The sequence below is a fragment of the Syngnathus scovelli genome, chromosome 5, assembly GCF_024217435.2.
Source record: "Syngnathus scovelli strain Florida chromosome 5, RoL_Ssco_1.2, whole genome shotgun sequence".
Classification (NCBI taxonomy): domain Eukaryota; kingdom Metazoa; phylum Chordata; class Actinopteri; order Syngnathiformes; family Syngnathidae; genus Syngnathus; species Syngnathus scovelli.
In genome coordinates, this window is record NC_090851.1 from 12,072,068 (window position 1) to 12,094,118 (window position 22,051).

Genomic DNA, 22,051 nt, shown 5'->3' on the forward strand with positions numbered 1-22,051 from the left:
ATATATATCTATATATTTTTAATACTATTAAAAAATTGTTTTCAATGCCTTGCCCTAGGGCAGTATTTCCCAATTTTGGGTACTGAGCAAATTGGAGGCTTACGTGGAAAAATTGAAAAACCTGTGGCATAGCCACACCAAAATCACAACAGATGCATATTAGCTCAAGTGTCTCATTAAAGCTTGTACTTTTTCAAGTACACTGCACTAAGATAACATACTGCACACGTGCATCATTTTATTGTTAGGCAAGCAGGACAGTCTGTGAACACATGCCCATGTTCACTTGCTGCCAAAAAATGGGACTTTACTATTCACCAGAGTACACGTTTGTGGGAACTGTTGTACACAATTTGAGCAGGCAGGGTAAGAACAGGTAATTAAATTTATCAGACACTCATGGAAATTAATTAGAAATTGAGCCAACTACAAAATGAGCTGAGGAAGTTGTAAGGTAGATTAATTTGCATAAGTTGCCTAAACATTTGATCACTTTTTCAACAGCACATTTTTTTAAATTTGATTTCCAAGTCAAAATGATGTCAAAATTCAAACCGGAGGTTGAAAACATGAATAAAATTGAATCTTTCCTCTTTCATCTATAACCGCTTTAAACAATAAGGCATATGAAGAATAGTTGTTATGTTTGTATTATTGCCAATGTTTTGTGATGTGCTTTGTTGTATTATTTGATGTTACATGTTGTATAAAGTGCTATGTTGCGAACAGCTGACAGCTGTTGTGAAAGCGCTATTGTATTGTATAAGAGGTATTAAAGGACTCCAAAGGACAAATTAAGAACAATAGTGCTTTACCAGATAAAGTACAATATATTAGCCTGATTCTGTAAATCACTGTATGTAGTGTTCTTTTACCGCTAGATGACGCTGCAGGCCGCACACAATAAGGAAAGTCGTAGGATAATATGCTTTTTACGGATACAGTAAATCAATATAACAGTAAATATAATACATTCAAAAAGCTTTAGTTTGAAAACTGGAATAAAGAGTACAATAGATTCATGAACGAGGCACCGAACGTACCAAGTAGTTCTTTTAGCCCCCCACACATTTTTATATTGGAAAAAGAAAAAATAATATCAAGGCAATTTATTTGCTTCTCTTACAATGGTTGGAGTAATACATAACATTTAATAAGGGGGATCCCTTAGAAACAGGAAAATTTCTAATATATGGAAAAATATAAAAGAGAAAACAAAACAGAAAAACAGCGAATTCACCAATCCGCGGGTTCCGAACTAAACATGCATGGTCGGATTGTAGTTTTAAATTGTAACATCTTCATAATTACCACTAGGTGGCAGACATGTCTTAGTTGCGCTTACAGTGAGTCTTTATGCATGAATAGGCCCAATAATTAAGAATTTGAAATGATATGCAGGACATACATAGTCATTAGAAACCTTGATAATGTTATCATTTTGAGTGAGTTCATTTTTGTGAAAAAATGTACAAAATTAATTCTTGCATTTCATCTTTGATTTCTTGTTCAGCAGTTGCTGTCCTTGAATGGTATTTTTTTCATGAAAAGTATTTGTTTGCCCGAGAAAATAAATTACACAGTGAAGTTATTTTGTCATTCAGGCAGTGGATCTTTAATACACGCAGTGAAAAATGTTATATCAAAAATGTTTATATTAAAAGCATGTATGCACATATTTTGTCCATGTTTAAAATAGCATTTTTGTCATGCACCTGGTCAGAAAGTGTGTGATGCTTTGTGGTCCTCTGGTAGAAATGATGAAAAATTGTGGCCCCCTCCATTATTTAAGTTGCCCATCCATGAGCGTACCCAGTCTCTTGCCCAAAGTCAGCTGGGATCGGCTCCAGCTCACTTGTGACCCCAATGAGCAATATAGTAAACGGATGGATATATATTCAATATATAATTTGTGGTTCATTTCACATAGTAAGGGAATGGCCCTCAAATACGCAAGCTACATCTTGACCATAAACAATGGCACAACACAGCAAAAATGACACATGCGTTTATTAATGAGCAAATATTTACAGCAGTCATTTATGTTGCTGATAGAAATGTCAGAGGGGCTACAAGAGGGCACCCAGTGCATTTATGACATGTGAGTGTCATGGAAAGAAAACCGTGTGTGAATATTAGCCTGACTAATCCACTGGAACTGGCAGATCCTGGCAGTTGCTGTGCTCAACTGGATAGTGATTCATCTCATGTTGTTCACCATTCAGATCAGCGTATTCCACAGAACCCTACACACAGTGCATCATTCGGCATTAAAGTTGATTCAAGGATGATCACCTGGTCATATTTGCCCCCAAAAACACAGCATAAATTTTTTATGTTAGGAGTAATGACTGTTACAACAAATCACTGGAATGCCATCAAGTTGTTCAAGAACAGAAATGATAAAGCTGAGTCTGGCCTCAAGGTAATTTGACTGAGGCGCAGCGCTGATCTTGGAGGCCGATAAGGAAGGAAACCCCAGCCCAAGCGGCTTTGTTCTTGTTTGGAAAATTTGACGGCGGTTTCCCTCTTGCTGTGGATCATCAGCCTGCTGAGGGTCACTGAAACAGGGAGGAACTGAAGCACGCCATGGAGTGGTATGTAGGAGGAGTAGTGGTATGAAGACAATACCTCAAATAAAATTATCTGCATAAAACTACACCTTAACTAAATATTTTATATTGAAAACAGGAATGGGGGAGAATGTATCACTCTTACTGTATATCATAGTGCACCTAATAAAATTCACTGGCCAAGGAGGTTATGACCACTTGCAGAACATGTTCAAGACAAGAGTTGTATCAAATATTTGATTTACAAAGAAAATATTCAGTTTTGATCAATAATTAATAATGAACACAATCTGAAATCACTCTCTGCCGTAACTGAGCATTATTACATTTTGAAAGGCTGAATATTTTCTACAGCTGTTGGCGTGGACATCATACTTTTTCATTCTGTGGCTTGCCATTGTATTTTACTCTATTTCACAAAATCATTCCAATAACTATCTAAAATTCCACTTGATTAATTACCTGATGATTGTTATGTAACAGGATTGGAAAACTACCCTAATTGAAAATATACTACCACTCAATGTTTTCTTTTCTTCAACTAGAGTTTGAAGACCCTGTTAAGTGAATTAAGATATTTGAGGCTTAAAACACAATTCATGTTTGATAAATGGAAAGACTGAGAACTAAGCGATACTCAATTGTTTAAATTTTCATCAGTTCAGTTTTCCTTATTTGTGTGTGTGTGTGTGTGTGTGTGTGTGTGTGTGTGCGTGTGTGTGTGTGTGTGTGTGCTTTCAGCAGACATGCCCAATAACAAACTGTCGCTAGTAGACTGTCCTAAAAATTATATCAATGTTTGTATAACTTCTGAGGGTGGTGGTTAAAACACTCAATGTTCATAATTACGAGATCAATATTTAGTCTGGTTGCATGGTTGTGAGTGCAGGAAACTTACATAGCCATGATGGTCATCGGCACCTACAGAAAAAAAGGTCATAGGTCAGGTTTATTGGGTGTGTATTGTTCATCCTCTGACATCAGAGGGAGGCTACTCATCATGACTCATTTGACAGATGCGTGGACACGGCTGACTTAGCTGACTCATGTTTGTTTCACCGCCACAGGCAAAGAGAACGCCATTTGGTTTTACCATTATCATTTCAAACCACAGTCTTATAAGAATGCAAAAATTCTTTAGTCACTGTTGAAAAGGAAGTCGTAGTGCACAGAGGGATGCTTGACAGCATGCTACATCTGGCTGCTGTATCAATAGCAGGAAACTTCTTCGAGCAGTAACGGGAAACGGTGAGTTCGGTCACTTAGGTTGGACCTAACCCATCAGTAATACAACTCATTAATTCCACAATCCTGACAACACAAATCTTGCCTGGAGCTCCAGACCCATGCCCATTTTCTCTCTTCCACTTTCAAATAATGGCGCCAATAGTTGCTACATTCTCACCGAGCCTTTTGCTGATGATTTCGTAAAACAGTCCAGCCTTTTTTTTTTTTTGACATCTTTTGACAGCTCTTGCCCAATGTTGGTAGAGAGACTGGAAGGTAAGACAATGATTTCCAGAACTGGTGGGCTTTACACACATGGTGAGATAAGATCAGTAGTAATGTTTGATTGTGTGCAGCTCTGTGCCAAATGACCAACAGCCAATCTGTAGGAGCCAGAATTTTGGCTGGAATGTAGTATAGAATTTCACTCAATAAAAGGCACAACATTTTAGATCTTTTAACTGTTTCTAAAGAGATGTTTAACTGGCTGATATTCTGGCCATTGCCATAACCAATTAACAAGCAGAAATTTAGAGACTGTTATTAAAATGAGTAAACTTCAATATCAAACTGAACATTTTATTCCATGGGGTAACTTTAAAGACATCAAACTCACCATGTGGAGAGTTCTGGAGCTCGCTGTAAACTGTTTCTGTGCCTTTCTTTAGTGGTGCTGTTGATGTAAAAATCAACACATTAGCCTCATTTGTCAACAAAAAGCAACAGGGTCGAGATAAGCAGTGTCTGATGTATAATTAACAAACCCAAAAATAGACAGTGGTGACATTCTACAGTGTTGAGCTCACAGGACATTCATGAAGAGTGGTTCCGTATCAGAGCCCCATTCAGCAATTAGCTCAACCCTTCCTGTTTATAGTATCTAGAACAGTCTTGGAAATCCCACCAGTTATCCCAACAGTTCTAACTACCTGGAGATGTCTTGATTAGGGGTAATTAGGCCCCACCTAGGAAGTGTTACTCCCTTATCAACTAAGGCGATGGGTTTTTTTCCCAATAGGGAGATATGAAAGGGAGGAGAAATGAATGTCCAGAATGCACAAGGGAAGATTTAGACGCATGATGGGTAGTGTGGGACAGAGAAGAGTGTGGTGGACTCCTTACCTCTGCAGGGGTCAGCTGGCTGAGGATGCACCACCTCAGTGTACTCCACATCAGGCTCATTTGACACCATGCTGCTTTCCTCATCATTTGCTGCATTGCAACATGAATAAAAAAAAATCATGGTGAGTAATCACAGTTGGCAAAGCTGCTTTGCTAGCCTAAACATGGTCAGAAGCAAATACCTGTACCTACATTTAAAACCTAAATTCTGTATTTGTTCTTTGAAAAAAAGGAAGCCAATTTAGCATCTCAACCTTTTCGAAACTAAATGTCTGCAGCTTCATTGTAATCAGGCCTTACAATGACAATAGTAAGCGGACATGCTCACCTGTTGCAGGCGGCCGCTCACTCCATACGCTGATATCTACTCTCTCCACTTTCCCTGTATGGAAGAAACACATGCACAATGAAAAAATAAGTGTAGTTGGACTGAGTATCTGCTGCGGGGAGAACCTAGAAGGACATACAGCAACAATCAAAAGCCCAAATTACAGAGCTTTGAATATCACAGCAGTTTGTGAAGAAACATTATAATTCTTTTCCTGATTCATTTTCAGTTGCTAAAAGAGAAGAAATGTTGCAATATACGAATAGCATTAGTCTTATATTTAGTATTGAGCTTTTTAGCTTTGTTTTTTAGAGAATTTAGGAACATCTAAATGTGTTAACTTCGCCAGCTCACTAGTATGCATTAAATTATGAATCCAAAACAGCATTGCTTATCCCCAGCTGGTAATGTTATCTCAAGTCGCTTAAAAAGGTTTATGAGATTAATTTCCCCTGCATGCTACGCACATTCAAACTAACAAAAGCTGTTTTGTGTCAACATAGGAAGTTTAGCGCAGAGTCCATTGTTTCACTCTGTAAAGGAAGTCTCTGCATGCATTCCTTTTGGGGGGAATAAATAAAGTTAACATGAAGACTGTTGGGAGTTTTGCCACGGTCTTGTGCGTATGACTTTTTGTCGGACATAATTCATAGTGAAAAAAATAAGCCCCCTTAGAAGTGTTTTTCCAAATTGATTTAGTGTCATACATGCAACACCTCCAGCAAAATGAATGGGGATGACACGCATCTAAATAGAACCAATTCATTTATTCTAAAAGGACTTGAGCAAAGTCAAGGAATCAACCAAAATATACACACACAAATGTCCTTTGATAATGATAAAGGGATCTGAAAAACAAACAGTCATCAACGATGTTCAAACATACAAAAGCTAAAGTCTTAACATTGCAAAAACATGCACCCGCCGACACATGGCATACAAAGAAACACAGGACAAAGACAGTGATGTTAAATAAAAATAAAAAAATAGAGAAAAATCAAAGGCCATCTCGATTACAGGGGGAGGGGAGAGGGAGCAGCAGGAGGCGAGTCATTTCTCTTGTAACACATCCTTCTACGTGAAAAAACATGGGGGACAAAAAAACTTCCTTTTTTGGGGCGAATCTTCAAACGTTTTTTTAAGTGGCTCCCCGTCCCTTGCAAAGCAGGGTATCTCTACACTGGCTGGAATACTGAAGCTGCTCCTGTTGCTGATGTCAGTGGGAAGCGACAGCGCGCATAGCTCGTGTCCCATTGGTCACCCTCCCCTCCATGCCATCATAGTGTGGCGCTCCGTCTGGAACAAGATGATAACGGGCGCTCTAAACAGTTTGCAACACTTGACAATGTAATTCACCAGTAATCAAACTCTAAGCAGCATCTTCCTGCTAGTCCAGACACTCCCCCCTCCATACAACAAACCATTCCTGTTTTGGTTGCCTCAGGAATTCACAGAGCAACAATGTACATGCAAAATGTCTGAGACTAAACACTCTCACGTGACACTACCAAGATATCATGGACAAAACAGATGTTTATATTCAACAATGCTCGTCAAGTTACAACAACGTGACCCCTGCATGCATATTAGATCATGGATGATGAAGTGAGGATGGATCGCAATGGCTCCCACACACAACATGCTATGAAAGGACTAGTGGTTGGAGGAATGACTGATGAAGACAGCCGGTGGATCACAAGAAAAAAAGTAAATAAAAAAAATAATCTACCTGGGGCTGCATTATTAACCTCTGTGTCGTGGGTTAGAATCACTGTTAAAGAGTCATCTGATTTAGGGCTCGAAGGCTTTCTGAGAAATGGTGAGAATAAAGTCAACTGGACAAAATCCAACACATGAAGTCTACAAAATATCAGATGACTAGAGATTTTGTGTTTTAAATTTATCCCCCAAAAAATCTTACTAATTTACTTCAATTCATAGGTTGGAAATTTTTCAGGATTAAATGAACGAATACTGAATTGCTAGCTAAAACCATTGTAGTTGTGACTCAAGTGGTCATAATGAAAGTTATAGCAATCTCTCAATGGACTCAACCAAACAGGACATCTAGCAGGGCGTTATCCGACAATTTTCTGATGCCGGTTCTGATCCAGTGACGACATCTTGGGTGATCCAATCACAAGTAGACAGTTCTGAGTAATATTTTTTTTAATGGAGATAAATACATTATTTTCATTAAGAAAGTCATAAACGATTTAGCTATTTCAAACGGTTCTTGGAGCAATCTTTAATGCTCAACTCGACTCTTAATAATTTTAATTCCTGTAAGATAAAAATACTAATCCAATGTAGATATTTCAATGATAAATACTAATTATAGTACGCCAGAGAAATGTTTGATTTTGCTGATTGCAATCGTGGAAACTCTGGTTCTAGAAAACGTCACCATTACGAGACAACTCCCTCTGTGACTGAGACAGTTTGGCCTGACTCGTCTGTTCGTACAACGAGAGGAAGTAGAGGCATTATCGAGATCTAATATTCAGTCTGTGTTTTGTACTCATAAAAAAAAAAACTGCACATCTCAACAAAATGTAACAGTTGTGAGACTATTTCGAAAGAATAACCACGACATTACACAGAATATATGGTACATACGGCAGTGTCATGACATGCATGTCACTCCAAAATCTCTGAAAAGACGAGAAGAAAACTGGTCAAGGAGGCTGACAAAGGTTTTAGAGCAACATTTAAGGAGCTGCTGGAATTTGAGCAAAGTACTGGCGGCGTCCTACAACAATTTCCTTTGGATGTGTGGATTGTGGGATAGAGTGGCAATACAGAAGCTAAGCATCATATTGCCAAAACGTCCGGGCAACCTCCCAAAAGCAAGTGAGGTAATGTTTTATGAAGTGATGAAACCAAGGGTGATGTTTCTGGCCATGTTTCCATCACATATGTTTGACATAAAAACGAAAAGGAAGTCAAGCTTACTTCCATTGTAATAAATTGAGCTTAAAAGGGCTTTGAGAACTGCAGCTCTAACTGTGACTTAATGTGAGTAGGCTTTGTTGTTTCTGTTTATAACTTTTGATTTTGTGACGCTTTATATATCTACCTGAGTTTAGGGCATCTGACGGTCATGGGTTGACTCTTACCTGACCTTTGCTGTTTGGACTTTTTTAAGTTTCTGATAAAAAGAGCCTCGGACTCTTTGATTGAATTTGTGTGGTTCACCTTTTGTGACAGTGTTTTGTTATTTTAGATGTAGTCTTGGTTTATATATTGTCTTATAGTTTACTGATTAAACACGAGCATACCTGTGACCCCCATGAGGTTAATTGTTTCAGATAATAGATGGATAGATGTTCTAAAATCACCTGTCCGTCCGTCCATCCATCCATATTACTTACTTGGCACATATAATTTTTTTTATTACATTTACACAATTTAGAGTCTTGGACCTATCAAGCATTATTTTGGAATTTGGGACAAAGTACTTGAATGCACGGGTAGAACAGGCAAACTCCACATAGATAGGCTGGAGATGAGATTTGAAACCCAACACCTCGGTACGGTGTGCTAAACACAGTCCACTGCGATGCTCTGCTATACAACAACAATGTAAAATCCCCAATAACAACATACCTTTGTAGCTTCTGTGTTGCCACTTGTTTATGTTAACTAAGCTGGGGTCCGTGACTTAACTTAAACTTAAATCCAATTGAAAACCTGTGGGATGATCTTAAGAGAGGAAACCAGAAGTGTGCCTGTATTTGGAGCTCTTTAACAAATATGAATCAGGAATATCAACCTGATCGGCTCTTACCAAAAAAGAGTGAGTGCTGAAATCAAACCAAACGGAGCGTCAACAAAACATTGGTTTAATGGTGTCCATATTCCATATTAAGAGTGGAAAACGTTTAGAAATTGTTCATCTGTAGATACCTAAGTGATTGTCACAACAGCACATCTTTAAGTTGGATCTTCTACATTTTGTATGTTATCACGCCTATGTTCAGAGCTGTCTAAATTGTTTGGGTCACCCAAGATGTAAGCTTTTGGCTCGCCAGCTCACCTCTTAGCCTCAGTCTCAGCCAACCTAACAATACCCATACACCGTGACTAACGCAGCTATAAACCATCTGTCATATTGAGAGGAAGCAAGTAGTGGAGCCAACTCACACTGACAATTCAGCAGCTGCTTCCCTTTTACCTATAATAAGAGAGGAGATGTGAGAAGAGCAGGAGGAAGTGGGTGGGAGAAGGTTGCCTCACACGTAGTCAAACTAAGGAGGTGTGAGTTGCTGCAGGATTGTAGGTGTTTCTACCTCTCTTGGACCTGAAGCACAGCACAATCACCACCACCAGCACAGACACCATCAGCAGACAGAAGCCCACAATAACCGCTTTCTTCCAGAGGGCTAAGCGCACTGCCGAGAGAGAGACAGTACAGTCAAATGACGAATGAAGTTTGTGTCATCAATGAAAAGAAAGCTTCTTGAGTATTGTCTCGATCCCTTTTAGCAAGGCACTGATTTGTCACGTTGCTTTCTGATGAGTGTTTTGTTTCTTATTTAGGTGCACATTTTGTCAAATAAACTCTGTAAACCTTCTCAAGTCTGTCATGTTTGCGGGTCCAATCATTCAAAATTTGGAAAAATTTTGATGCCATTGAGGTCGAGCAATTTAAATTTAAAATGTGATCGCTCAAAGATTGGTTAGCAATTACCATGACGCAAAAGCAAATACTAAATGGTTAAAATTGGTAGACAGTTAGTGGTGATTTACAGTAAGAGGCTGCTGACTCAAAATACATTTCAAATGAAAATCTCAGTCAATAACAATACCTCTCCACTATTTTATTGAGCGTTTTACCTGCCACATATTAATGTTAATGTCACGTTAATTGACTAAAACAAACATCACCACCAGCATAAAATAGCATTGATTAAGCTATTTTATTCTTATCCAGCATGTGAATAAACATCCAAGTCCTCACCTTCTATGGTGACTGGTGCGCTGCGGACCACATTGTTGGCGTGATTGATGGCCTCACAGTAGTAGGTGCCACTGTCACCTTTGGCCAGAGCTTGAATCTGGTAGTCTGTATTGTTCTTGTCTGAGGTGGTGGTAAAGATCGGGTTGTTGCTGCCGTCTCGATACCACTTAAAGGTGATGGGCGGGGTGCCTTTCACACCACAGATCAGGAAGAGATGATCTCCCTCTGCAATTTCCGGCAAGACGGGGATGACCGTGAGGGTCGGATGAGACAGAGGTACTGTGGAGGAAAAGCCAGAGGAGGGCTGTTATGCAAATAGTTACCTCGCCATGCCACAAACAGCCAATATTCATGGGGAGCAACCCTCTTTGCTCGAAACGTAGTGCGCTATGGGATTTAGGTCATTATTTTCCGCTGCTTTTAAGTGTTGTCAAGGTGTATCCATCTATTTGTCGCAGGCCGTGTGGAGAAGGATATATGGAGGGTTTAGGGGAACACATGCAAGTCGTCCCACTATAAATCAAAATTTTACAATCTGTCAGGTTTAGTTGCTTTCACTTCATTTTACTATGGCCAACTAGGTTTCTAATCTGTACTCTGACTACCGTGCCATCTTTTTGTCATGATTCAAAATTCTCGCCAGTCAAGACTGATCGTGTTTGATTATCCCGTTACCCCACGTTCTCTCAAGACATCTTATTTTGTCCATCGTGTTCTGAAATGGGGCTGTAAATGTAGCATAATTGATACCCACAAAAAGAGGCTTGTAATTGCTTATAGATGGCACAAGATGATGACAAAACACTTTTGGTTAGTATTAGACAAAGCTATGGCCTGAATAAAAGATTTTCCACTGAATATATCGTGCTTGTCATCAAGTTGTCACCAAATGGTGGCAAAAAAATAAATTCTTATAACATAAAATAATAAAATAAAATCAATTCGACATGGCTTCGGCCTGAGCAAAAACAAAAAGCAGGCAGCTAGTCAAAGAAAAATGGTGGCAGGGTCCCCCCCCAAAATCTACGCATGTGAATTTGAAAGTGTTCACCGTATAAAATATAGAATATGCAAACTTGATGTGTCAGACAGATATTTACCAACAACAGTAGCCACCAGTCTTTTGCTGAGTGGCGGGTCCCCCGGACTGTTTTTGGCCTCACACATCAACTTGTTGATTTCATCAGGCTGGTGGATGGTGACGGTGAACAGAGCCTGTTCAAAAGGCATTTTCACACTGGCCGTGCTCAGAATCTCGTATTCTTTCAGTAAAGTGTAGTTTATGGGCAGGCTGCCGATGTCCGACTGACACAGGACCTTAATTGGACGTCCCAACACCGCTCTGCCAACCACTGAGATCCTTGGTGTTGATACAGTTACTGAAATGGGCAACCACAACAAATGGTAAATTGACTGCACTTATTGAGAGTTTTATCGACACCGTATGGTGGCCTAAATACTTATAGAATCCCTCACATCCACTCATTCACAGGAACAAACTTGGAAATTGACGATAATAGATCTTTAGATGAGATATTGCATAGATTGATCATTAACAATTGGTAACACCTGCAATACACTATCAAATATATTCATGGTGGTGTGTATGTGTGTATTACATTTTACATTGTGGGTGTGCTGACTAAGAGGCCTGGTGAACCCTGAACTGGTCGCCAGCCAAGTGCAGGGCATCATATCACAAATCATGAATAGCTGGTCAAAATAGATAGTAGGCCAGAAATGGTTCTGGATTGTGGTTTAGTTGGTGTAAAGCAGGGGTCACCAACACGGTGCCCGCGGGCACCAGGTCGCCCGTGAGGACCGCATGAGTCGCCCGCAGGATTGTTCTAAAATTAGCTCAAATCGCGGCACTTGTCAGTGAGATGAATCTATTTATTTTACAGTCAAACCTCGGTTTTCGAACGTCCTGGTTCTCGAACAAATCGGATTTCAAACAAAAAATTCAAGATTTTTTAGCTTCAGTTGTCGAACAAAATTCGGAGGTCGAACCTCGCGAGATGAGCCGGGAGGACCCGAGAAAACCCGACCTCGCGGCCCGGATGCCGACTGACTGTTGTTATTGTATTTTCGTTACTTTGACGATTGTATTAACCCCTAATCATGCCTCCAAAGAAAGCAAGTGGGAGCAGTAAAGTCATCCTTAAACACAAAGACGCTCTTAAAGCAATGCGACAGTGAGCGCCCGGCGCACTGCGGTTGCGCGATCGAACCAAATTAATCTCCCTGCGCACTGAGGTCCACTTACATTTTGGAAAGTACATCAGGACTTTAAAAATATTTTTTAAATTTTAGCGACGGCTCTGTCGCAATAATGCGACCAGCGCGGTGCAGTTGCACGGTCAGCGACGTGCTACTGTTGCGCGTTCGGCGGTGCGCTGCAGTTGGGCGATCGGGCCTAATTAAGCTCCCTGCGCACTGAGGTCCACTTACATTTTTGAAAGTACATCAGGACTTTAAAAATATTTTCTAAATTACAGCGACGGCTCTGTCACAATAATGCGACCAGCGTGGTGCAGTTGCGCGTTGGGCGACGCACTACGGTTGCACGTTCGGCGGTGAGCTGCAGTTGCGCGATCGGACAAATATGCGCAAATGAAAAATAATGCTTAAAAAAGGCGGGGTGTTTTGTCTTGAAACGGATAAAAAAAATTCCCATTATTTGTAATGGGAAAAATAGATTCGGAATTCGACCGATTCGCTTCTCGAACCACCTTCTGGAACGGATTGTGGTCAAAAACCAAGGTTTGACTGTATTTTTGCTATTCTTGTTAAAATCACACTTACATATGAACTGGAAATGACAATAATAACACATAGTGAAAGCCAAATTTAGCAAATTTGCTATTTCAGAAGTGCGTGTCAAACTGGTAGCCCTTTGCCTTAATCAGTACCCAGGAAGTAGCTCTCGGTTTAAGAAAGGTTGGTGACCCCTGGTGTAAAGGATACCAGTATCCTTTAAAATTGTGTGTGTGTGTGTGTGTGTGTGTGTGTGTGTGTGAGTGTGTGTGGGGGGATATCCGTCAGTTTGAAAATATAACAAAACTGAAATGAATATACTGTTCACGCATCACGCTGAGCACGGGGGCCCCCCAGGGCTGCGTGCTCAGTCCATTGCTCTTCACCCTGCTGACGCATGACTGCACTGCGACCTACAGCGACAACCGCATAGTGAAGTTTGCTGACGACACGACTCTGGTGGGTCTCATCACGAAGGGCGATGAGACTCGGTACAGGTCGGAAGTTGACCTTCTGACCACGTGGTGCAGGGACAACAACCTCCTGCTGAACGTCAATAAGGCCAAGGAAATCATAGTTGACTTCCGGAAGGGTCACACAACACACCTGCCGCTGATCATCGACGGTGCTGTGGTGGAGAGGGTGAGCTGCACCAAGTTCCTGGGGGTGCACATCAGTGAGGACCTCTCCTGGTCCACAAACACCTCGTCACTGGCAAAGAAAGCTCAGCGCCGCCTGTACTTCCTGCGGAAGCTCAGGCGTGCATGTGCTCCTCAGGCAGTCCTGTCTACATTCTACCGTGGCACCATTGAGAGCGTCCTCACCAGTTGCATCGCTGTCTGGGGTGGTAACTGCACTGAACAGAACTTGAAGGCCCTGCAGCGCATAGTGAATACGGCTGGTAAGATTATTGGTGCTTCGCTCCCCTCCCTGAAGGACATTTACACCTCCCATCTCGCCCGCAAGGCAACCTCGATTGCCAGAGATGTGAGTCACCCGGCTCACTCTTTGTTTGACCTTCTGCCCTCTGGGAAGAGGTACAGGAGCCTGCACTCCCGCACCACCAGACTCGCCAACAGCTTCTTTCTCCAGGCTGTTAGAGCCCTGAACTCGCTACCCCCTTCTGCGTAGCGTGCGGCACTGTTGCGCTATTTTCGGGAATGTCTGCTGTACGCGCACTTGCTCCTTTTTTTTTTTTCTGCTCCTCTTATTTATTTATTTATTGTTGTGTTATTTATTCATTATTTATTCAGCACGCTTTTGTTATACTTGTTTACTTGTTTGTCTGTTGTGAGCCATGTCTTGTCACCGTGGGATAGGGGGGAACGAAATTTCGGTTTCTTTGTGTGTCTTTGGCATGTGGAGAAATTGACAATAAAGCTGACTTTGACTTTGACTTTGACTGTATACGTTTTATGTATGTTTTAATATGTTATGTGGGATAATTTACTTAAGTTAATATACATATACTTAAATATACTAGTATACAATATATACATATATTATGTATTTAATTCTGTGGAGTGTTATGTAATAAACATGGTAAAAGAAGCTTGCATGCTCACCTTTAGGAATGACAGTCAAAGGTTTGCTATATTTCCTGATGCCCTTGGCTTGAGCAATGCAAGTGTAGTTGAATTCGTAGAGCAGAGCTTTGCCAGAAAACACGCCAGTGCTCTTTGGGAGCAGGAGACTCTCCGGCGGATCCAAACTATAACTCAACTCGTCCCTGTGGAGCCTCTCTGAAGCGAAGCTGTCACTTCTGCAGCTCAGTGTCATGTGGTCTCTTTGAAAGACTTCGCTTGGTGACATTGAGAGCGTAGGCACTGAAAACAGCTCTGTGGATGCGGTCACAAAATGTAGGCATTAACATCTGTTCGCACCTTACATTATATTTTGACTTCAAGGTCACAGGGAGGGATGGTCAGAGACTGCGGGAGGGCTGGATGTGCCCCCTGGGGCCGTACTTTGCCCAGGTCTATTCTAACCACCCTATCTCTGCGGTTACCGCGCGTTGACATCATACTGTCAATCCTAAAATGTAGAATGTACAACCATGCAGAACAAGATACGTACCAGTCACCAAAATCTTTTTTGTATCAACCTTCACAACATTTCCCATCTCCAGTCTACACTCAAACTCCTCAGAGTCCTTAGCCAAGGCTATCATGCTGTGGTTGACATTGGTGTCCCCCCTGCTGAGAAGCTGGGTCCCGCGACTCAGGTAGAGGTGAACGTTTCCGTGCATGGCAGGCATGAGGTCTCTGATGGTGCACGTGATGTCAATTGTGTCTCCTTCATAGATATTGCTGTAAGGGGAAATCTCCAAAACTGGCGTAATGGAAAGTTCTGTGGAAACAAGACCAACCAGTGTGAACAAATTCTTTATGTTTAGCAACGTCAATGAATTACACTACATTATTTCCCGTACCTCTGACCGAAATGGTGACAGTGTTGCTTTTGTCCGACCTGAAGAAAAACGGTGTCACCAGGACGGTGTAGGTACAGTACATCTTGTGGATACCAACAGTGTTGAAGCGAAGCTTGACTTCAGACTGGTTGGAGTTGACCCTATCCTCTAGGATCTCCTTGGCATCATCATAGAAATAGAAAATGATAGAACCCGTTTCTCCTGGCGCTGTGCATCTGGCTGTTACTTCCTCCCCCTCACTGACAACAGCGTTGTTCAAATGAAGCAGGGGTGCAGACAAACCTGTTGAGTAAGCAAACATATATAATATATAACCAAGATTATTTCATTTATGTAATGATTCTCAACCACAATGATCAGTAACATTTCTTGGAATCTTGTTCATGGTCACATTATATGTTAACAGCCACTTGTTGCTCGGCACTCAATTATAACTGACCAATGACAATAAAATAAAATAAATGAATAAATAAATGCCCCCACTTACATCAAAACTCAAAAAGTACAAAGATTATCAAGTTAAAGAATGGAGAAGTTTATATGATTTGTCCCAAAATGACCATCCTTCTTTTTTTGTTTTGTTAATCAGAGAAATCAAGAATCAGAATCCCATCGAAGAACTGTAATCGTCTAAATTCAAAAGATGCCCAACCCTAATTTTTACACACTATTTTTTGCAGTTTGACTGTTGCTTTGTGTTAAATCTTGGAAACATATTAAAAGGAGAGAAAAACTGCCTGGATCAAAATAAATTTGTGTCTGGATGCACTTACCCGTGACTGTGAGTTTCTTGGCCTCACTGGTCACCTGCTTGCCTTCGATGTTGATCTTACACTTGTATTTGCCCGCGTTGGACACGCGAGCATCAGGAAGGCGGTACAGGAGATCACCAGAGCTGCTGGTTGTCTTTGTGTACACGGTGACGCCATCCTTGAAGATTGTGTATTCGCGACTCAGTGGCCCTGTGCCAGAGCTGCTGACCAATGCCTGACAGCGCACAGTCACATTGGTGCCCCGCATCACATCGGACCCGGGCTCAAGCGATATACTGATGTCCCTTATAGTGAACACTGTAGGGTGGGGTTCAAAACATGTTAGCAGTTGTGAATTATGAAGAGGTCGTAATTGTGATTTTGAATGAATATATTTAGGGCTAGTAAATTTGTATTTTCTTCCTTCAGACAGGAAGTGACAAGTTGCCCAAAAGAGAGTTATTCATAGAAAATATTTTCTGTTTTCAAATTATTCAAATCTGACATTTAGGAAACAAACTCTTTGGCACCATTCTAAATGATGCTGGTAACTTCAAGCAAACAAATGAACTTTGCAATTCAGATCAATTTAAAACACAGCTGTAATGTGAAAGGTTATAAATTTGTCAAAATACCGAAAATCTTGAATAAAACCAAAAAGGAGCAATGAATGACTAGTCTTTGGTAACGTCTTTAAGTCTTTAGTCTCTTTCACTTGTTAGTTCCAGCTGATCACACTCAAAAGTCAAAGAAAAGTTCAAGTAACTTTTCATCAGTGAGCATTTTCATCAGCATTAAAAGAATTCTTTTGACAGCACTCACTGGCTCGGCTAGTTTTCCGAACAATGGCAAAGTCCAAGGAAATTAGCGAGGAACAAATATGGAAAACGAAGACAATATGGGAAAGCCTCGTGGAGCTATTGTGAAACAATGTGACGGAAATTAGTCGGGAGCCTGCAATGAAATGGAAACTGCTGGAACACCAGTGTTTCTGGCCACAGTGAGGGGAGCTTTTCATCACCATGGACTGAGAGCGTAGCGACCATAAAAGAAGCTTCTGCTCTGAAATCGACACCTTCAAGCTCGATGGAAATTTGTAGATGCTATCACGAACAAGGAAAACAAAGCCAAAACAGTCAGATGAGTTTGGACTCTGGTCGCAATGACAAGAAGTCTGTTTGGAGAAATCAAGGTGAACTGTCAAATATGATTGTGGTAGGTTTGCTGCCGGTGGTGCTAGTGCACGGCACAAAGCAGATGGAGGGATGAAGAAAGTGAACCTCCAGATTCTTCAAATTCACCTCAAGGTGAACTTTGGACAGTAAGTGTTGGTGTTGCAAGACAGCTTTGATCCCACACTCACTTGCCCATGCCAGAAGTTTGCTGATGGCTACAAAAAGCATCTAGTTGCGGTGAAACTTGAAGCAAATACATCTGGGCCTGTATGGTGCGTACAGGTGCATTTCAATTAATAAGGATATTGTGGGGAAACAACTTATATCAGCACTTGAATTAAATTTTTTTTAATTCATATTTCCTTGATATGCTTTTTGAAACTGAGACCTACTTCTTGGGTAATGATGAATGCGAAAGCCTACCTGTTTGATAAAAATCGGATTAATGTGAAAGCCTACCAGTTTGATAAACATCTGATTAATGTGAAGGCCTATCAGTTTGATAGACTTCTGAAATAACAAATCTGTTCAAATTGATTTGAATAATGTTATATGTTATGAGATTCATGGCAAGAAACTCCTACAATAAATATTATATCATCAGCCTTGACAATAGCAGTCATATTTAGCCTTTTTTTTTTTTTTTCCTTCAACATCCCCTTAGGATACTGGTCATCTCTGCTAAAATCAGCCAAATCCTTGATTTAACATCTCATCAGGGGTGTCAAACTCATTTTTGTCACGGGCCGCATCATCATAATTTCCATCAAAGGGCCATTATGACTATCAACGCCTTATACAGTATAGACTGTACAACAAACTGATGAATAACTAGTTTTGAGACTAGTAAAAACTGTTCAGATACCTAAAAAAAAAATGCTAGCAATATTTCAAATTTTTAAAAGTGAAGACAATTTGTAATTGTTGCATTGACACATGAAGTTTAAAAGTGTAGACCAGGGGTCACCAACACGGTGCCCGCGGGCACCAGGTCGCCCGTGATGACCGCATGAGTCGCCCGCAGGACTGTTCCAAAATTAGCTCAAATAGCGGCACTTGTCAGTGAGCTGCATCTATTTATTTTACAGTCAAACCTCGGTTTTCGAGCGTCCTGGTTCATGAACAAATCGGAATTCGAACAAAAAAATTTGGGATTTTTTTGCTTCGGTTGTCCAACAGAATTCGGAGGTCAAACCTCGCGAAAGGAGCCGGGAGGACCCGAGAAAACGCGACCGCGCGGCCCGGATGCCGACTGACTCCGTTGTTATTGTATTTTCATTACTTTGAGGATTGTATTAACCCCTAATCATGCCTCTAAAGAAAGCAAGTGGGAGCAGTAAAGCCATCCTAAAACACAAAGACGCTCTTAAAGCAATGCAACAGTGAGCGCCCGGCGCGCTACGGTTGCGCGATCGGACCAAATTAAGCTCCCTGCGCAACGAGGTCCACTTAAATTTTGGAAAGTACATCAGGACTTTAAAAATATTTTCTAAATTCTAGCGGCGGCTCTGTCACAATAATGCGACCAGCGTGGTGCAGTTGTGCGGTCGGCGACGCGCTACTCTTGCGCGTTCGGCGGTGCGCTGCAGTTGCGCGATCGGACAAATATGCGCAAATGAAAAATGCTTAAAAAAGGCGGTTTTTTTTTTTTTGTCTTGAAATGGATTTTAAAAAATTCTATTATTTGTAATGGGAAAAATAGATTCGGAATTCGACCGATTCGCTTCTCGAACCGCCTTCTGAAACGGATTGTGGTCAAAAACCAAGGTTTGACTGTATTTTTGCTATTCTTGTTAAAATCACACTGCAAATTCTGTTATTTCAGAAGTCTATGTCAAACTGGTAGCCCTTTGCCTTAATCAGTACCCAGGAAGTAGCTCTCAGTTTCCGAAAGGTTGGTGACCCCTGGTGTAGACAATTCGTCATTTCTCTATTGACACATGAAGTCAATGCACAATTTGTCTTTGCGGGCCACATAAAATGGTGTGGCGGGCCATATAAGGCATTGAGTTTGACACCTATGATCTAATTTCTACCTCCCTTGAAACGAAATGGATAAATATCACAATTAATAAGAATTAGTTTTAGTTATTCGTGTTTTCTGAAAAAAATACCCCCCAAAACGAAATTGATAAATATCACAATTAATCAGAATTAGTTTTAGTTACTTGTGTTTTCTGAAAAAAGAGGGTGACAATATGCAACTATTACATCTCTCCCAGTGATCAAATTTCTACAAAATAATTGCCCATCACTGTGATAAAATATGTCCGTGAGCTACTCATGTGATGTCAGTGTCCGCAGGCACCACGCAGATGACCCTTAGGGTAAGGATTCACCACACAGAGCAATATTTAATCAAAAAATAGAAAATTCTCAAGAACTTTGAATAATGAAACCATAAAACATATTTAAAGAAATTTTGCAAAAATTTCACTTTTGAATTTGAACGACTGGAATAGCTTTTCTAATTCTAATTCATCAAGGTATACTTGTACATACAGTACTTGAGTCTATCCGAAGAATTTTGACACAAGCAGCAACAGCTCACGCCCCCCCAATCTCTCCTAAGACAGGAGTTCCAACAAAAACAGCAGGTACAAACCAAACAAGTCAGCTCTGCTAACAGTCTGTCAGAGCCAAACGAGGCTGTCCGTCACATCACAATATCAATATCATACGAGAGCCTCATTCCCACGAGGTTCTGATGAAAGCTCGCCTGATGAGGACCGAGTCAAATGTTCCATCAGTGAGTGAACAAAGTGTGACAATGCCGGCTGACGTGTTCCCAAAGACTATACTGGTCAACTTTTCCATCACGCCACACACTAAACCCAGAGCTGTGATAACAAACTTTCTCACTAACTTGAACCTGTACTGACTTAATGGATGACCACACAACTAAATGTCATGTACAGCTTTTGGTTGTGATTGTAATGCGAATTAAGAATTTAAAAACATTTATCAGCTGTTTGCCCAAGATGTGTCACATGACTACTAAACGAGTGACATCCACAAGACCTACAGTATATACAGATGACCATAAAATCACACTGACATAAAAATAGAAAGAGATATATTTTTGATGTTTAAAAAATGTCTCGCAGTGTAAAGTACAGGACTTACTGGTCTGTGCGTTGGTCCCTCTCCATGGATGGAGATCTTGGAACAAGAATAAAAAGCACCTGATTAGACATCAGTCAATGAATTTTCTTCTCCAAGAAGAACTCCAAAGTGATAAGACAAGCTTACAGTCAGATACGAGTGTGCAGCTTAACAGGAGCAGAAAGCGGCCCATGGTGTCTGAGGAGCTCTTCAATGATCCCGCTGTGGCCGACGGTCCTGGACCCAAATGGCCTCAATGGGTGCTGGCGTGTACTTGGTGGGTGGGATGGCACGAAGGTGGCGCTCTACCTCAGCCAGCAGCGGTTATCGTTCCCAGCAGCCAGCGGCTTGGCTTAATTTGACAGGAAGCCAGTGTTGTTTCCTCAGGATGTCCACGCTGGTTCACTTTGTGCTGCTGTGGAATGTCCTCTGGACTTGTGTGCGTTTCTGTAGAATGACAGTCATAATAATGTTTGACCATTTTAAGTGCAGGAGTCAGGCCTTTGCCCTTTTTGATTGGCTGTGAAGGTTTGAGCAGGTAAAAAGAACAACAGAAGGCAGACACACAGACATTCTTTGTGTTGCTTCCTGAAATCAACTTTGTGCGCCACTGAACCTTCTTACTGGCATAAATCTAAGCATAGATGAATGGCCAAGACTTCACTCCGGTCTTGCAATCTGGGAGAAGTACATCTTTTTTTTCCGGCCTTTGGGGAAAATACAAAGATCTCAGTTAAAGCCTTTAGAAAATCTATTGTATAAGCGACTGGATGTGGCTTTGGTAGTAACTTGAATTTGAGAGATTAAGACTGATTTAATGCACGTTTTCATTTCCAAACCCATGTTATCAATTTTTTTTTTTTGTTTAAGCTAAAACTAATTTCATGAAAGATGTGGAAGCGGTTGTTATTGGAATGGCATTCATTCTTTGGTGCCCTCATCGGAATTCCTCACTGATCAAGACAATGTAGCACTTTAATGAATCTCTGAGGTCCTGCCAGCGGCCAAACATACCAGGACAATGAAAAATGTGTTTTATTTTACACTATTTTATTTTCCTCACATTGGTTGAACATGATCCTGAGACCCATGGTAGGATAAAGTGTTGGATTAATCTACATGTCCCGTACACTGGTCTGCTGAATACAGTGTCTGTAAAAAGTGGTTCAATTATACTACCGTATTTGCCGGTGTACAGGTCGACTCGGTGTATAAGTCGAACCCCTAAAATTCGACGGAAATTTACGATTTTATGATATATCCTTTGTATAAGTCGAGCTCAATTGTTGCATTATATTAAACTTCAAAATTCAATATGCGAAATTTATTGACGAAATGTGTTCAAATTCCGGGAGGCCGTGCGCATGCGGCTGTTTATAAGCACCGCGGAGGAGATCGCGGCCGGCGAGCTCGCGCACGCCGCCCGGCACCAACGGGAGGCCGGAAATAGCTCCAAGCCGAGCGGATCGGCACTTTATAAGCACCGCGGAGGAGATCGCGGCCGGCGAGCTCGCGCACGCCGCCCGGCACCAACGGGAGGCCGGAAATAGCTCCAAGCCGAGCGGATCGGCACTTTATAAGCACCGCGGAGGAGATCGCGGCACCTCATTGGACTTCC

General features: G+C 41.2%; 1 protein-coding gene across 8 annotated transcripts; it reads right to left on the minus strand.

Annotated features, from left to right (window-relative positions):
• Positions 1 to 1,992: 1,992 nt before the first annotated feature.
• On the minus strand, positions 1,993 to 20,873 carry LOC125968748 (platelet endothelial cell adhesion molecule). 8 transcript variants are annotated; one of them, XM_049720123.2, is made up of 16 exons: positions 20,581 to 20,873; positions 20,455 to 20,490; positions 16,175 to 16,471; positions 15,402 to 15,683; positions 15,047 to 15,319; positions 14,536 to 14,808; positions 11,314 to 11,592; positions 10,214 to 10,492; positions 9,543 to 9,644; positions 9,397 to 9,427; positions 6,980 to 7,059; positions 5,251 to 5,304; positions 4,923 to 5,012; positions 4,417 to 4,473; positions 3,472 to 3,494; positions 1,993 to 2,246 (listed from the first exon to the last, which is right to left on the minus strand). In XM_049720123.2, the coding sequence occupies exons 1-16, from the start codon at positions 20,624 to 20,626 to the stop codon at positions 2,145 to 2,147; spliced, it is 2,304 nt and encodes a 767-aa protein (XP_049576080.1). In that variant the 5' UTR covers positions 20,627 to 20,873; the 3' UTR covers positions 1,993 to 2,144. The 8 variants fall into 8 exon arrangements, 6 of the variants coding, with proteins under 6 accessions (XP_049576080.1, XP_068506975.1, XP_068506978.1 ...); XM_068650874.1 differs by lacking the exons at positions 6,980 to 7,059; positions 9,397 to 9,427; XR_011086918.1 differs by lacking the exons at positions 1,993 to 2,246; positions 3,472 to 3,494; positions 6,980 to 7,059.
• Positions 20,874 to 22,051: the final 1,178 nt, after the last annotated feature.

Bases quoted from the DNA above. Each gene is read 5' to 3' on its own strand.
- LOC125968748 (XM_049720123.2), bottom strand. From the start codon at position 20,626: ATGGGCCGCTTTCTGCTCCTGTTAAGCTGCACACTCGTATCTGACT. The intron at 16,472-20,454 runs GTAAGTCCTGTA...CCCACCCTACAG, and splicing joins AGGGACCAACGCACAGACCA to TGTTCACTATAAGGGACATC. The intron at 5,305-6,979 runs GTAGATTATTTT...TCTTCCATACAG, and splicing joins GGTTAATAATGCAGCCCCAG to GGAAAGTGGAGAGAGTAGAT.